The following is a 16,535-nucleotide window of genomic DNA, read 5'->3' as shown; positions in this document are numbered from 1 at the left end:
GGAGAAACAGCTTGAATATTGCAACCTTATGAAGATATTTTGTTACTGAACAAGAAGTGAATTAATAATATAAATGGATAAAAATTTAAGTACAAGAAAATGTACTGAGCAGATATGTAGCAAGTCAGTATACTGGGTGATCAAAAAGTCAGTATAAATTTGAAACCTTAATAAACCACGGAATAATGTAGATAGAGAGGTAAAAATTGACACACATGCTTGGGATGACATGGGGTTTTATTAGAACCAAAAAGAAATACAAAGTCCACAAAATGTCCGTCAGGCGCGTGATAGATCTCTTGCACACGTCGTTTGCTGATGATCGTGTGCTCAGCCGCCACTTTCGTCATGCTTGGCCTCCCAGGTCCTCAGACCTCAGTCCGTGCGATTATTGGCTTTGGGGTTACCTGAAGTCGCAAGTGTATCGTGATCGACCGCCATCTCTAGGGATGCTGAAAGACAACATCTGATGCCAATGCCTCAGCATAACTCCGGACATGCTTAACAGTGCTGTTCACAACATTATTCCTCGACTACAGCTACTATTCAGGAATGATGATGGATGTATTGAGCATTTCCTGTGAAGAACATCATCTTTGCTTTGTCTTACTTTGTTGTGCTAATTATTGCTATTCTGATCAGATGAAGCGCCATCTGTCGGGCATTTTTTGAACTTTTGTATTTTTTTGGTTCTAATAAAACCCCATGTAATTCCAACTATGTGTGTCAATTTGTACCTCTCTATCTACATTATTCCATGATTTATTCAGTTTTCAGATTTATACTGACTTTTTGATCACCCAGTACTTTCAAACGAAGTGCGAAAGTTGCTTTTCATCCTTAATGGGTGACCACAGGAGTGTAGTTTGGGTGTCCGTGTAGTCATGTCTGTTCATCTAGATGTGTGTGTGTGTGTGTGTGTGTGTTTCCCATATTTTACTTATACTGATAGTTCGTTAGTTCTTAGATTTATTCACTTGTTTTTTTTTGGCTCCTTTCTTTTGGCGAATGTAGCATCAATGTTTCCTACAGTCATTTCTTGTTAGGTTTATCTGCAGTCTCTCTCATCGATTTTTATTTTGATTCCATTACATTTCTCATTGAACTTAATTATTTATAATAAGTGATCTGCATAATCCATGATTCACTCTAATTGCTTGATGAAATTAAAACTTTTTATGGCTGGTAGCCTACCCTGTACAAATCAGCTATTGTAGCATAACATTCAACATTATGTTCAGCATAAGAAGTTGACCCTTGGCCATGAGGTTTCATTTTGCCACTCTGCCTTCACTAGGTGTCAAGAATATAAACTTTTATTATGGATGTGCCTCATTAAATAGTATTTCATTGTATACGCATTATTTCATATTATTTGTGTATTCTTGGCCTATTGATATTTGTCTGGGATTCGTTTTCTCTAACTGAAGTTCTCTCTCTGTGGTAATTGCTACCCCAAATTTGGCAACAGAAAGTTACTGTTTCAATAAATCGCTGTGCAGTGTGCTTGTTGTACATGAGTGATATCCCGGGACACTCGTAAATGGTCCATGAAGTCACCTTCTGATGGAGGCATTAACACATTCTTTGTATTAAGATGAATATTATTATGCCTACATTACTCTGAGTATTAAGCCTCAGTGTGGACATGCAGTCTGCAGCGAACATCTACTGTTGCAAGTTTTGGTTTGTGGTTTTCTTACCACAATGTGACTCTCTCTCACACACATCTTCGAGTTGTTGGGGTGCTCAGTGATGTTCATAGTGTAAATAGTTCCAGTATTTCAGCCTCTCCTTTCTTCCATTACCAACACCATCCAAAATATGTCTGTGCATAGACTTTTCTTCTTATTATAAAAATACATCTTTCGTCGTACAGTTTGGCAGTAGTACTTAGTGTATTCACTGTTTCAAAACATTCCCATACTTTCTGTTAACAAAGCTGTATGTTAACTAAGAAAAATACAAAAATCAGTTCCCAGTCATTGCATTTGTTTACAGTATAAACCTCATTAGCGCGAACTCGTTAAAGACGAACTTCCTGTTAACATGAATGAAATATTGGCCCTGGCAGGAATACATTAGTTCTTATGGGGAATTTTATTGGTCAACACGAATTTCGGTTAAAGCAAATTATGAACTTTTTTTCAGGCTCTAGCGTATTTAAATTTCGTTGTAATGCAAACTTCTGATGTTCAGTATTTTTAATTATTAATTTTTTTCCGAAATGAATGCAAGAAATGTAATTACAAAGCTAACTTCCCACAGTTGACTTGTTTCTAAAGTATTGTAGGTCAGCAGCTGTGATTATAACCTCAAGATAAGCTTGTGGGGTACATTTAAATAAATTCATTAATGCATTTAGAAATGTGTTTGATGCCAGGTGTCCTTTTAGTCATAGCCAAATTGTTAGACAGCACAAAAAACATGTCAAAGAGGAAACAGACGGCTCTAAATGTACAGGTAAAACATAAGATTCTATATGAAGTGGACTGTTGTCAAAAGAAGAGAGAGAGAGAGAGAGAGAGAGAGAGAGAGAGAAGAAAACCAATTGCAGAGCAGTTTGGAATTTCCAAATCCAATTTATCTACAATAATTAAGAATTGAGGAAAAATCATTAATGCTGCCTTATCAGGCTCCGGGAACAAATATAAATGACTTTGTAGCACTAAGAATGAAGACATCAAAATATTACTACTAGAATGGTTCAGTCGTGTGTGTATCTAACATACCTTTAAGTGGCCCTATGATTCTGTCAAAAGCAAATTAGATTGCCAGAAATAAGGGATCAGAAACTTCTGTTCTGCTGGTTGGATATATCAGTTCCAAAAAGAGACATTTGATGTTGTCTGTTCAAATTTCTAGTGAAGCAAATAAAGTTGAGGAAGAAAGAGCAAACAAGCTGGTTGCTTGAATTTGACCAAATGAGGGAAAAGTATGTGTTCAGCATGGACAAAACTGAACTCTTCTACAAACTTTTTCCAGATTGCAGCCAGGGAATAAAACGTGATAAATGTCCCAGTGGAGCAAACAGAAAATAACTTGTAATGGTTGCCCTTGTATGTAATGTGGATGGCAGTAAAAAGTTTTGCCTCTGGGTTTTTGGTAAGTCCAAGAAACCGTGTTGTTATAAAAACATGTATATGATCACTTGGCTTTGCATCTACTCTCACCTTAAGAAAGCTCAGATCGACTGCACATCATTTCGCAAGTGGCGTCTCCATTTCAGTTTTTTCCCACCAACTGTGACAAAGACGCCTTCAGCTCTTGAATCAAGGCATTATTTCTCCCAAGAAGAGCACTTATCACAAGCAAAATGTAAAAGCTGCCACCCATGCTGCTGAAAATAGTACTTCAACCACAAATTGGAATCTGCTTGATGCAATAAAAGCCATCACAGCAGCCTGGAACCCCATCATGTGCAGAAGTGCTTTAACAGAGCATGAACACATGACAGCACTTACAAGTTGGACGATGCCATTTCAAGTAATGAATGGATAGTTTTGTGAGATGTTGCCAACTAAGGGATTAGTTTTGAGGAATTCATTAGTGCAGACAATGGTGTTACCATATATGCTTCTGTGGAATCTGATGCGCCAAAGTCTGTGACGAAGGTGCAAGAAGGGACATCAGAAGAAAATGATGATGATGAGGAGGAGAATACAGATACCATTCCACCTACCAATCAGGAGATGCTTACAGCCTTGGCCAGTTTAGGATGATTAGCTTCAACATCTGACATCACTACTGGACTTACAGATATTATAGTTACAATTGGTTGTGAAATTACAAGCTATATTGTGGGAAAGGTGAAACAAAGGTTGCGCTGTGTTGGCAGAACACTTAGAAGATGTGACAAACCCACTAAAGAAACAGCCTACATTACGCTTGTCCATCCTCTTCTGGAGTATTGCTGTGTGGTGTGGGATCCTTGCCAGGTGGGATTGACGGGGGACATCGAGAGGGTGCAAAGAAGTGCAGCTTGTTTCGTGTTATCACGCAATAGGGGTGAGAGTGTCACTGATATGATACTCGAGCTGGGGTGACAGTCACTGAAACAAAGGTGGTTTTCTTTGTGGCGAGATCTATTTATGAAATTTCAATTACCAACTTTCTCTTCCGAATGCGAAAATATTGTAGGGAGAAATGATCATCATAATAAAATAACAGAAATCATAGCTCGAATGGAAAGATTTAGGTGTTCCTGTTTCCCACGCACCATTCGAGAATGGAATGGTAGAGTAATAGTATGAAAATGGTTCGATAAACCCTCTGCCAGGCACTTAAGTGTGAATTGCAGAGTAACCATGTAGACGTAGATGAGTTATTTTCGTTCCCATGAATATGAGTGAACCATTCTTGAATTTCTTCCAAGAAATTAGTGTAGTTTGTCAGTACTTGTACTTTTGGAGTCACTTATACTGTTACAAGTCTACAGCAATATAAAGTGACTGAGACTGTAGTGTATTACGCATAGCTGCACTACTGTTCATTTATGCATATTAAAATCTGTGTTTTTCACTTAACACAATTTTTAAAAAAATGAACTCTTCATTTTTCTTAGGATTTGTGCTAACAAGGTTATACTGTATTACATAAAAGATTATGTACATATTTAATTTTCACTTGATAACAAAATGCAGCTATGCAGATACATTGTGTGTGACTAGTTGTGGTGTCGTCTTATTTGTTTGGATGATAAACATAACCCATGTCATTTAGAATAATGGAGTCACGTTCCACAAAAGCCCGACTGTCAAAGCACTCTACCAATGCTTAGAAAATGAAATAAGTTGAATAAAATTAGTGTGCTAACTAGTAACCTAGTAAAAGCAAATCTTCAACTAAAATACAGCTTCAAATTATAAACCCTAAAATTTAATTTACTAATCACAATCATTGTTTTATTTCATAACCACTTTCACTTCATTACTGACATCTTGTTACAGTTCCATGGGAAAATTGGGAGGTGGTGGTGGAGCAGGTGCTGGAAGTGGCAGCAAGGGTGGTTGGGGTGAACCACCTCCTTCTGGGGGTGTCGTTACTGGTGAGTTGTGGGGAGCCCCTTCTGGCGGAATGGCAGCAGCCAGCAAAGCACGAGGACCACCACCTGGCCTGGCAGGTACTGGTGCAGGCGTTGCTGTAGGAAAGAGCAATGGCTGGGGAGGCCTCAGTGGTTCTGTTGCCACAAATGCTGCTGGCACTGGTGGCACAGGACGCTCTTCTTGGGGCATTCAGACTCCTGCATGGGGCTCCACATGGTTGCTGCTCAGGAATCTCACACCACAGGTATAAAAAGTGCCTGTTTTGACACACTATGGATATTCAGAAATTGATACTATTTGATAAATATTTTAATTAAATTATTTGGATTGCATAAAGTGTTTCAGAGGGTCTACAGTTACTTGTTGAAGGAATTAAAAAGTAATATAAGAAAGCAATGTGGAGCCATGCTGCAGTACACACACACATACAGAAGAGAGAGAGAGAGAGAGAGAGAGAGAGGGGGGGGGGGAGTATGATATGTGGCTTGATTGCAAAATAACGTGTATACTAGTGATGGAGAAACTGTGTGTGTGTGTGTGTGTGTGTGTGTGTGTGTGTGTGTGTAAGTAATTCATTTAAGGATGAACTGTTTGTAATTTCACCCGTTTCAAATCTACATTAAGCAATGTAATAACCATTGTCGCATAGTGATTGTTACACTTTGCATTCGGCACCTGTTGACTAAATTTTGTAAAAAGGGTAAGCTCTTCTTGATTAATTCAGTTTTGATTTTTTAGAAAATTATATGAAAACAGTGGTAAGAGATGGAGAAATCAGCACAAAACGATTTCATGGACTGCTGAAGTTGTGCAATTGAAAGCAATAACTCAGCTACACATTTTGATCCTCCACTTAAAATTATTACATCCGCCAGATTGCTGTTCACTTTCCCATAAAATCTGTTCCAAATTGTTATAAATGTTCTTACTTATGGGGTACTCTACATTGCCTCTCCATAACATTGGAAGAATAGGACCTTTCACCAGATCACCAACATGTTTGCCAACAGTGGTCATCCCAAATAGTTCAGAACTGAGATTCGCCACCGAACGCAATGCAGTGCTGTTTGTCAACAGTCCATGCTTCCCTGTCACAGCTTCACTCAAAATGCAACTATTTGCGTTTTGGTGTTAACAAAGCCTATACATGGGACAGTAATTCCCTAGTCAGGCTGCTACTAGTCTTTGACCAATGGTTTGGGATGACACAGAATGTGTAGGGAATCCAGCACTTGTAATTGTATGTCAAAATGTTGATCATAAGAGTGCTTACCTTCTCTCCTCCACCCCCCCCCCCTCCCCCCGCTTTGTTTCTTTCACAGTGATCACTCAACATCTGATGCTGTTCATAACTCTTATTTATATTACTTAAAACATCTGCCCAGTACCCGGTACAAGTTGCGGTGCAGGAATTCCAAGTGCTGTCATAATCTACTCATTAAGAAGTATAATATTATGTGAAAAGTTTAACACAGTAACACAAGTATTTACATTTAGAAACTCCAGCTAAAGATACCTGTCGTGCGTGATGTGTTCTTACGTGTGCGTGTGTATCCTCTTTGAGGAAGGCTTTGGCCAAAAGCTAAATGTGTAACAAATTTTTTGTCATGCCTGTCTGGAAATTAGTGTGTTGTCTTTACATTGAGTAGCAATCTATCCTTATAATATTTTGATTCAATGTGATCGTAATTTTTCTCATAATACATCAGGACGTTCTAGTCACTTTCAACATTTTTTGCCTTAGAATCATGTTTAGAAAGAATGTACTTGAAGTGAACTGAATGGTGCTTTTTCTAAGAAAACAAGGAATGTAAACATGGATGACTAGTAGAATACTACACACAATTAAGAAAGAAGTATTCTTACTGCTGATGGGAGAAATAATTCGTGACAAACTGAAATGAAATATCTGCTTTAGTGTTCATATACTGATATTAATCAAGAACAGTTTTGAAGAAGATTTTTAAACTTCTTTTAGAACATAAGTCTTTCATGGTTTTGCAGGAAGAAGCATAAATTCTAGACCGAAATATGTACACTTCGTTATAAATTCTTAGGAATGACACAGTCTTTCTAGTTTGCCTCAGTTGGAGAGCTTGTTTTGCAAGATTTATAAGTTGTTTTCAGAAGTCTCCTGATTTTGAAAAATAGTAAAGATCTGATGTAACATAGGGATGCTGTGTGCTTGATTCTAGCTAATGTAGTGAAACAGGCAAAGAAATTAGTAAGCCGAAAGCCAGACTGAACACTACAGTGCTTTGCTACTTCTGGTGCTATGGAAATCTATTCAGGGTGAACATTAATAAAACCAGTAAACTACAGGGACAGATTCCTGACTGGAAACTGAGGACAAGTTCAGAGGTGAACATGGGTCCAGAAATGCATTGTTACCATGGTAGATGGAGCTGATGAATGAAAGTTCCTCTGACTATGTGCATATGTTCCCTATGTGTTGCAGGCTGTGTGATTGACGCAGTGTACTGTAAGTGGCAGAATGATCCGGTATTCGTGTCAGAAGAAGCCGAGTTGGTGTTTGTGTTCGGCCAAGCGGTTGGAAATGGTCAAGAGACAGGACGGCTACACCAAAACAAGTACCTTCACAGACACCCACGTTACACAATATTTCAACTCTCTGCATATTCGTCTATCTGAAACAACCCATGTTCACACAAACACCCAAAAAGGGCTGTTGCGTGATGTGGTTGGTTTCTGTGAGAGTACGTGTTTTCGTATAACTGTGCTGCCTCTTGACCATTTTCATCTGCTTGGCTGTACACAAACACCATTACGGCTTGTTATCAACATGTATACCTGACCATTCTGCTGCTAACATTATGCTGTGTCAATCTCACAGTCTGCAACATGCAAGGAACACATGGCATATGGTCAGAGGCATTTTCATTGTCAGCAACACCTACTGCAACAACAATGCATTTCTAGACATATGTTCACAAGACCTTTTTCTCCCATCAGTCAGGAATCTGTCGCTGCAATTTGTCTGCCTTATTAATGTTACCCTGTGTATATCCTCTTGCTGTCTACTTATATGCAGGGTAGGGAAAGGTGGAGCCATTGGGTTCTCATATAGATTGTAGTTCAACATTTGAAAATCGTGTTAATGCTTAACCAACTGAACAATTTCATAATAATCAAAAAGTTTTCCACACGTACATTTTTGAGGAGGCATAAATAAATGAAAGTTGGAAGATGGTGAACGCTTCAAATAAAATTTACATTCCAGCAATCATACGTCAAATCCTTCAGTTCTACTGTTGTCATGCCATCTCTGTAGGAAGCTTCTTTGGGCTGACTTCCACCAGCTATCATTGTTTTGAAAGGTAATCAGTAAGTATAATTTCTTATGCATCCCAGAAACCATTGGCAGTAGTCTTTCCTGCAAATGAAATTAATTTCGCCTGTTTTTGTAAATGGGTACTGTCTTCCATCTACTGCTTGGCTTGCAGTTGTAATTATGGTGTAAAGTAGTGGGCCCACATCTGATCCACAGTAAGAAATCAGCCCACAAAATCAGTTTCAGACCACAGATCAGTTTGATGGCTGTACAACATCCACCAATATAACTATAGCAGAGTTGATTGATATCAATTGTATCATAGTTCAGTGCAAGAATTTTTCACCTTGTCCTCGTTTATTCAGATTGTCCTTAAATGTTAGCACATAATATTATAAAGTTGCTTTTTAACATTGCCTCATCAGCTATGGGTCATTCCACATCAAATTGTGCAGGTTATATCACCCACCAGGTCAGATTTTAATGGAACTTTGCACATTTGCTTATACTTATAACATAAGAACTTGTGCAAGATCTTTCTGCTCTCAGACTAAAACTTTTCTATGACAAATTTTAAATGCAGTGGTATTCTGATAATTGGGCTCTGCAAGAATGTCAGTGCAAAATGGCACTTATCTACGTAAATGCCCGTAACTCGAGCGGTTATGAAGCTTTTGATTTGGAATTTAAAGTTAAGCATGTACTAAACAGACATGTGATTATTTAAGCAGTAAAGTTACAAAGAATAATACAAAAAAGTTTAACATGGGTCACTTTCCAGTTTCTGGAAAAAGTGCAGACACATTGAAAACTGCTTAGATCACATTTCTCCAACCTTGTGGGAACTTATTATTGGTCTTAAATAATTCCCAATACAGTTCACATTGTAATAAAATAAAATTATAAATGGTTTTCTACCAGTGGACACACAAATAAATCTGAAATCACAATACTCTTTGTGGTGGTGGGAAAAAAATAATTCTAAGATAGATCATTCATACCTGACACCTCCTGCTTCAGATTTTCACGAAACTTTCTCTACTTGGTACTTCCTTCACGGCAATAGTCAATGAAAAATTTCTCCGCATACTTCATGTAGTCTGAGGGCATAAAGTGGAAGTTTTATTTACAAACATAAATGTTGCAACTGGATTTTATTTGGATTGCACTGCTTCAGACAAAAATAACAATGATGATAATAATAATAATATCAGAAAGTATCTTGTTTTCAACACATCACTGTCATATTTCCCCAGATGTCACAGAAGGGGTGTATCTTTATTGGAAAAAAATTAATAATTGTTCTTGTAGCTCGGTACGGGATTTTGTTGAAGTTTCGAGAACATACCTTCACCGAGGAGTCAACAGTATATTGCTCTCTCCTACGTATATCTCGCGAAGAGACCATGAGGATAAAATCATAGAGATTAGAGCCCACACAGAGGCATACCGACAATCTTTCTTTCCACGAACAATACGAGACTGGAATAGAAGGGAGAACCGATAGAGGTACTCACAGTACCCTCCGCCACACACCGTCATGTGGCTTGTGGAGTATAGACGTAGATGTAGATTTATGGGAATATAGAAAATTAACTTAAGCTGCTGTTGTCCAAACAATGATTTTTTAAATATGTAAAACACTTTTTGACAGCAGATACAAGATTTATTTTCATTGAAACTGATATTTTTTAAAAAAAGAAGAAGAAAACAGCAGCACCCTGAGTTTTGATAGATGTTGGATGTTCATTTAATATATATCACATCATTGTTCAGATTATATTCTGTTAACTTCATATATTTTTCATTAAAGTAATACATTCAACCTAATGATGTTGATTTAGGTACACCAACAGCACAGAAAATGTTTTCCAAATACACAAAACAAGACTTCCTTCTCACGCCAAAAGAATGACACTGCTGGTCCAGGGGGGGTGGAGAAATAGTACTTAAACACCGCCTTCCCTGTCATCACATACAGCTGCTACAAAAGAATTTTGTTGAGAAAGAGTGCATGTCCATTGTGGGGCATTTTCATTGAATGAAAAAATCAAGGAAGGCTTTTCAGAAGAAGTTACTCATCTAATCTTTAAAGAATCACAAGAAAGTGGTTTGTTATGGTGAAAATTCCTCCTACATGGTATTGTGCGGGTTGTCAAAAATCTCTTCTCTAGGTTTTTGCATAGGAAATCTACATTGACTGTCTTTAAGAAGGGAAAAAAATATGTCAATATTAGCATAGCAGAAATCGTAAACACCAGGCACAGTTGTTGTTTGTGCATCATCCACTAGTTGAAGGGTAACTCTTCTCAGTATATGTTTTATAGTTCCTCCCAAACTGTCACACACAGATTTACAGTGGCTAGTAGAGTAGCAAAAAAGAAATGCTCAGCCTCAGTAGAAAAATAGTTTTGGTGCTCCTACAAATTTTTAAAGCTTTTTCTATGTTAATGTTTGGATTCTTTCTGAATGCTGACTGTGTCTTTTGCTCCTGGTAACATTTGAGTATATTCATCATTTTGGTAGAAATTGGTGATAATCTTGAACACTTCATCAGCAATAACTTTTCTCCGTCTTGGTTTGATAAAATACCCATTTCTTTTTTTTTTTTTTCATTTTCCTTGCTTGTCGAACCACATTCTCACTAACATTGAATTCTGATATGTTTTCTTTTGACCAGGAGGGTGGAGCTAGAGTTAAACTTTCAATTTTTTCAGGTACTGTTACACTAACCACTTTTTCTTTCGTTAACAATATCATGGCATCAAAATCTTTGGCTTTCTTAACAATTTCATCATCAGATTTTTCTTCTCTCCGGTCAGTGTGTTCAATACGGCAGTCTAATGCGCAGAACACTTTTCTTTCCAAAACATGCTCCACTTATTCTACTTCCTTTTTGCTTTATGAAGCCCTGCTGTGGTTTTGAATGGAGTGAAGTTGTAAGGGAGAGCACCCTAAATCATGTAAAGTTTTATTTGCATCCTCAGTTCTTTGACTTTTTAGTACTGATTCTTGAAATGTCACCTCGAGGTCATTTGCAAGACATTCATTTCTACTTTTTTGTTCACAAATCTTACAAATGTTGTGCACAGTGTTCGGCGTATCTTTACATATATTCTTTTAGCACTTAATGTTTTTAGACATAAACAACCAAACTGACCTCAAAAGATTTTTTTAAAAACTGTTTGTGTTTTTGTGAAAGGATCACAAGAAGTTCCTTGATGACTTTCAGAAACTTTTAAGTAATAATATCTGTGATGTCCACATATAGTAGCACTTTCTTGATCTTGTGGGAAGCTTATACTGGGTCACAGCAATATCAAATCTTGTTAATCTTCACTCAGCTCTTCTATTTTTTGTAAAGTTTTTACTGAGGTATAGGTTGTCAAATGATGTGGTGTTTTTTAGTAATTTTTCAACAGTGCAATAATTCACATTTTCCATTGGAATTAACTGAGCACCAATTCACGTAAAGCATACTTTATACAAATGGAATGATAGGGCTGCACCACAAACAGATATTACCTGTCTCACAGAAAGACAGAGAGCAACTGAGGCCAGATAGTGTAATTGTTGCATGCCAGTTATTCTCAACCATGAATTTCAGCAATTGTTGCATTGTTTTGATGCCTGTAAATGTTTCAAACAAGCTACTGGTATCTAACAACACTAGTTTATCACTGTGAGCAAGTGATTGGCTAAACACACAAATCATATATATTATTGTCTTTAAAAAATTACTGAATTAGTCAAATGAAAGGAAATAAATTTTCACACTTAAAATTAAGTTGCCTGCCTTGATTGAGTTAAATGTGCTAATATGATACCCTTGCATCCGAGACAGAAGGCTGTGAGTAGATGAAGTTATTTAAAATGACCCTTTTCCATCACAGCGACAAGTATTTTGATTTCATATGTCTGTGTCAATTAGCAGAAGACCAATTAAAATTTTTATTTTATTAGAAAGCTTACAATCTAGGGGTTATAGACCAAAATTAGGTTCCCTGCAAGTTGAAGAAATGTGATTATAAGCACTTTTCCACATCCTCGCAATTTTTCTGTAACCAGAAATTGACACATTAATTTTTGTTAATTTTCTTTTTTTATCTTTACTGCTTCAATAACTGGATATCTGTTAACTATATGCCTTACTTAACTTCTGAAAAAAAAATTCCAAGTCAAAAGCTTCATGAACACCTGAGTTATGAGCATTTATAAGTACCATTTTGAACTGACATTCTTGCAGAGCCCAGTTATCAGAATATCACTACATTTAAAATTTGATACAAAATAAAGTTGTAGTCTGAGACCAAAAAGATTTTGCATAAGTTCTTACATTATAGGTTTAAGCAAATGTGCAAAGTTTTGTGGAAATCTGAAATAGAGGGTCACAAATCTTTGAATTGTTGCGCGCTTTGGCGTGGAATGGCCCCTGCTGCTTTTCTAATCTCTTGAAAGTTTGTTAAGTACACTGCATTTCCTGCCAGAGTACGCGCATTGTGAATTTTTAATTTAGTATCATCATACAAATAAATAATAACAGTAGTAGTAGTAATAATCCTTATTTGCCCATAATAACTTTACAGTCTTGGACATGATCATTCTTTGTACATTTAAAACAAATGTAATCATCCCATAAATATAATTAATATATACAAGTAGCACATTAAGCACTATTACATAAATATTTACCACCAATAATATACTACTCAGCAAACCAAACTTGTAACCTGACCGTGGTGGCAGCACTGTCGTATTTGCGCCCATGAAGCGGGGAGGTTAGCTGCAACAGCATACACTCCAGTACTCTTATGTGTGGAGTGCTGTAGTGCCCTATACGCCTGCACACCACTGAACGATGAGCCTGTTTAGAACAAGAACAGAAGCAGAACGTACAATGTTTCTCACATCAGCTGCTAACTACACTTCATTGGCAGTATCCATAAAACTACCATCCCCACTGATGTCGCTATTTTCTACTGGATTGGCTGTTCATCATTTGATGTTTTGTTCAAATTATTATATTTTCAATTTCATCATCATGTCACTGATACCTCTCACATTCTTGGCCTTATACACAGCCTTAAAAGTCTTATAATGCCAAAACACTAAAAACTAATATCACAATTGCACACGCTGTCTGACTGCATGGTACAGTGGTCAGCATTTTTAGCTACCTAATGCCAAGGTTCTTTGTTCAGAACCAGGCAACTACTTCAAATTTATTTGTTTTTGGTGGGAAAGGATGGAAGGAAATCTAGACAGCCCTGTGAGGGCAATAGAAAAGATATTTCCATATAAAAACAGCAAAATTGATGTACAGGCTTTATATTGAAAGGCTTGCACTGGACAATATGAAGCTTGACGTGTATTTATTAGCAGCAAAATTGACTCTTAAACCAAACAACTAATATCTGGTGTTTCTTTATCACCCACCAGCCAGTCTTTGTATGTTGCAGATCCACATGCTGCAGAAACTGCTCTTCTCTATGCTTCACAAATTTTCTGCTCCCATCCCATATGGCTTAGCCAATGTATTTAATTCATCAGAGCAGCAATAAAATGTCTAGATGTTTCAGACTCTTTCTTATGCCTATGTGTATGAGCTCTCCAAGTGAATGAAAAATATACATTCATAATATAAACTGAAGGACGTTACAAGGCATGTTGATTTGATTGATGTTACTTTTTCCTTAATATAAACTTTCCTCCTGTTTCAAACAATGGAAAATCCAGGACGGAACATAACAATATTCTGAGAAGGAAAGTTGCTACTCACTATATAGCGGAGATGCTGAGTCACAGATAAGCACAACAAAAAGATTTTTGAACTTAGTTTTCGGCCAATGGGCTTTGTCAGCAATACACACACACACACACACACACACACACACACACACACACACACACACACAAACTGCAGTCTCAACGAACTGAAACCACGCTGCAAGCAGCAGGACCAGTGCATGATGGGAGTAGTGACTGGGTGGGCGAAGGGAGGAGGCTGGGGTGCGGAGGGGGAGGGATAGTATGATAGGGATGGCAGACAGTGAAGTGCTGCAGGTTGGGAGGTGGGCAGGGGAGAGGTGAGGGGGGGTTGCAGAAAAGGAGAGAAATAGAGATAAATAAATAAAAAAATTAAATAAATAAAAGACTGGGTATGGTGGTGGAATAGCGGCTGTGTAGTGTTGGAATGGGAGCAGGGAAGGGGCTGGATGGGTGAGGACAGTGACTAATGTAGGTTGAGGATTGGAGTTTTACGGGAACATAGGATATGTTGCAGGCGAAGTTCCCACCTGTGCAATTCAGAAAAGCTGCTGTTGGTGGGAAGGATCCATACAGCGCAGGCTGTGAAGCTTTCATTGAAACGAAGGATGTCGTGTTGGGCGGCATGCTCTGCCACAGGGTGGTCCACTTGTTCTTGGCTACAGTTTGTCGGTGACCATTCATGCATGCAGACAGTCAGCTTGTTAGTTGTTGTACCCACATAGATAGCAGTACAATGGTTGCAGCTTAGCTTGTAAATCAGATGACTTGTTTCACAGATAGCCCTGCCTTTGATGGGACAGGTGGTGATTGTGATCGGGTTGGTGTATGTGGTGTTGGGACAGGTCTTGCGTCTAGGTCTATTACAGTGGTATGAGCCATGAGGTAGGGGGCTTGGAGCAGGGGTTGTGTAGGGATGGACAAGTGTATTGTGTAGATTCGGTGTACGGCAGAATACCACTGTGGGAGGGCTGGGAAGGATAGTGGGTAGGACATTTCTCATTTCAGGGCACAATGAGAGGTAGTCGATATCCTATCGGAGAATGTAATTCAGTTGTTAGATTCCTGGGTGATACTGAGTTAAAAGGGGAACGCTCCTCTGTGGCCGCACAGTGAGACGTTGGAAGCTGGTGAGAGACTGGAAAGACAAAGCATAGGAAATTTATTTTTGTACAATGTTGGAAGGATAATTATTGTCAGTGAAGGCTTCAGTGAGACCTTCTGTATATTTCGAGAGGGACTGCTCATCACTGCAGATGCAACAACCACGGCTAAGCTGTACGGAAGGGACATCTCAGTATGGAATGGGTGGCAGCTGTCAAAGTGGAGGTAATGCTGGTGGTTAGTAGGTTTGATATGGATGGAGGTACTGACCTAGCCATCTTCGGGATTGGCGGTCAACATCTAAGAAGGTAGCTTGTTGGGTTGAGTAGGACGAGGTGAAGCAAATGGGGGAGAAGTTGTTGAGGTTCTTGCTGGAGGAATATGGATAGGGTGTCCTCACCTTCAATCCAGATAGCAAAGATGTCATCAGTTAATCTGAACAGGTGAGGGGTTTAGGATTCTGGGTGTTTAGGAAGGTTTCCTTTAGATGGTCCATGATAAGTTGGCATAGGATGGTGCCATGCGGTTGGCTGTAGCCGTACCCTGGATTTGTTTGTAGGTAATGCCTTCAAAGGAGAAGTAATTGTGAGCGAGGATATAGTTGGTAATGGCGACAAGGAAAGAGGTTTTTTGTTTGTAATCCATCGTGCATTGGTAAAGGTAGTGTTAAATAGTGGTAAGGCCATGGGTATTAGCAATGTTAGTGTACACGGAGGTGGCATCAATAGCGACGAGCAGGGCACTGTGTGGTAAAGGGACAGGAACTGCGGAGAGTCAGTGGAGGAAATGGTTGGTATCTTTTATATAGGAGGGTTGGTTCTGAGTAATAGGTTGAAGGTGTTGATGTATGAGAGCAGAGATTCTCTCGGGGGGGGGGGGGGGGGGGATGTTAGGTTTATGGACTCTAGGAAGCATGTACAAGGTAGGGGTGAGTAGAGAGATGGACTCCCGGCAGAGATTCTGGCATGGGCCTAAGGATTTGAGTAGTGACTGGAGATCCTGCTGGATTCCTGTTTGGAATTCATCATTATGATATCACATTTTGCTAGGCAAATAACATAAACACACTGGAATAATCTTGACCTGTTCATTGTAAATGTTAAGAATCTAGTGTGTTCTTTTCCTTACATTAAGCCTTATATGTTCGGTGGTCCTCAGCCGGCCTTTAGACAGTGTACACATTAGCGACCAGGTTGTGTCCCACTGGTGACATTCAGAATGAAACTTCCTGGCAGCTTAAAACTATGTGCCAGGCCGAGACTCGAACTCGTGACCTTTGCCTTTCATTGGCAAGTGCTATACTGACTGAGCTACCCAAGCATGATTCC

General features: G+C 38.6%; 1 protein-coding gene across 1 annotated transcript in view; it reads left to right on the top strand.

The window, feature by feature from the left end:
- LOC126162448 (protein Gawky) overlaps positions 1 to 16,535 on the top strand; it is a 294,019-nt gene that overhangs the window by 262,837 nt on the left and 14,647 nt on the right. The window contains exon 22 of the mRNA XM_049918963.1: positions 4,950 to 5,289. Coding sequence (XP_049774920.1) covers positions 4,950 to 5,289 — 340 coding nt within the window. The remainder of the gene's footprint in view (positions 1 to 4,949; positions 5,290 to 16,535) is intronic.

This window comes from Schistocerca cancellata, chromosome 2 (assembly GCF_023864275.1).
Source record: "Schistocerca cancellata isolate TAMUIC-IGC-003103 chromosome 2, iqSchCanc2.1, whole genome shotgun sequence".
Taxonomy (NCBI): domain Eukaryota; kingdom Metazoa; phylum Arthropoda; class Insecta; order Orthoptera; family Acrididae; genus Schistocerca; species Schistocerca cancellata.
This window is presented reverse-complemented; position numbering and strand designations above follow the sequence as displayed.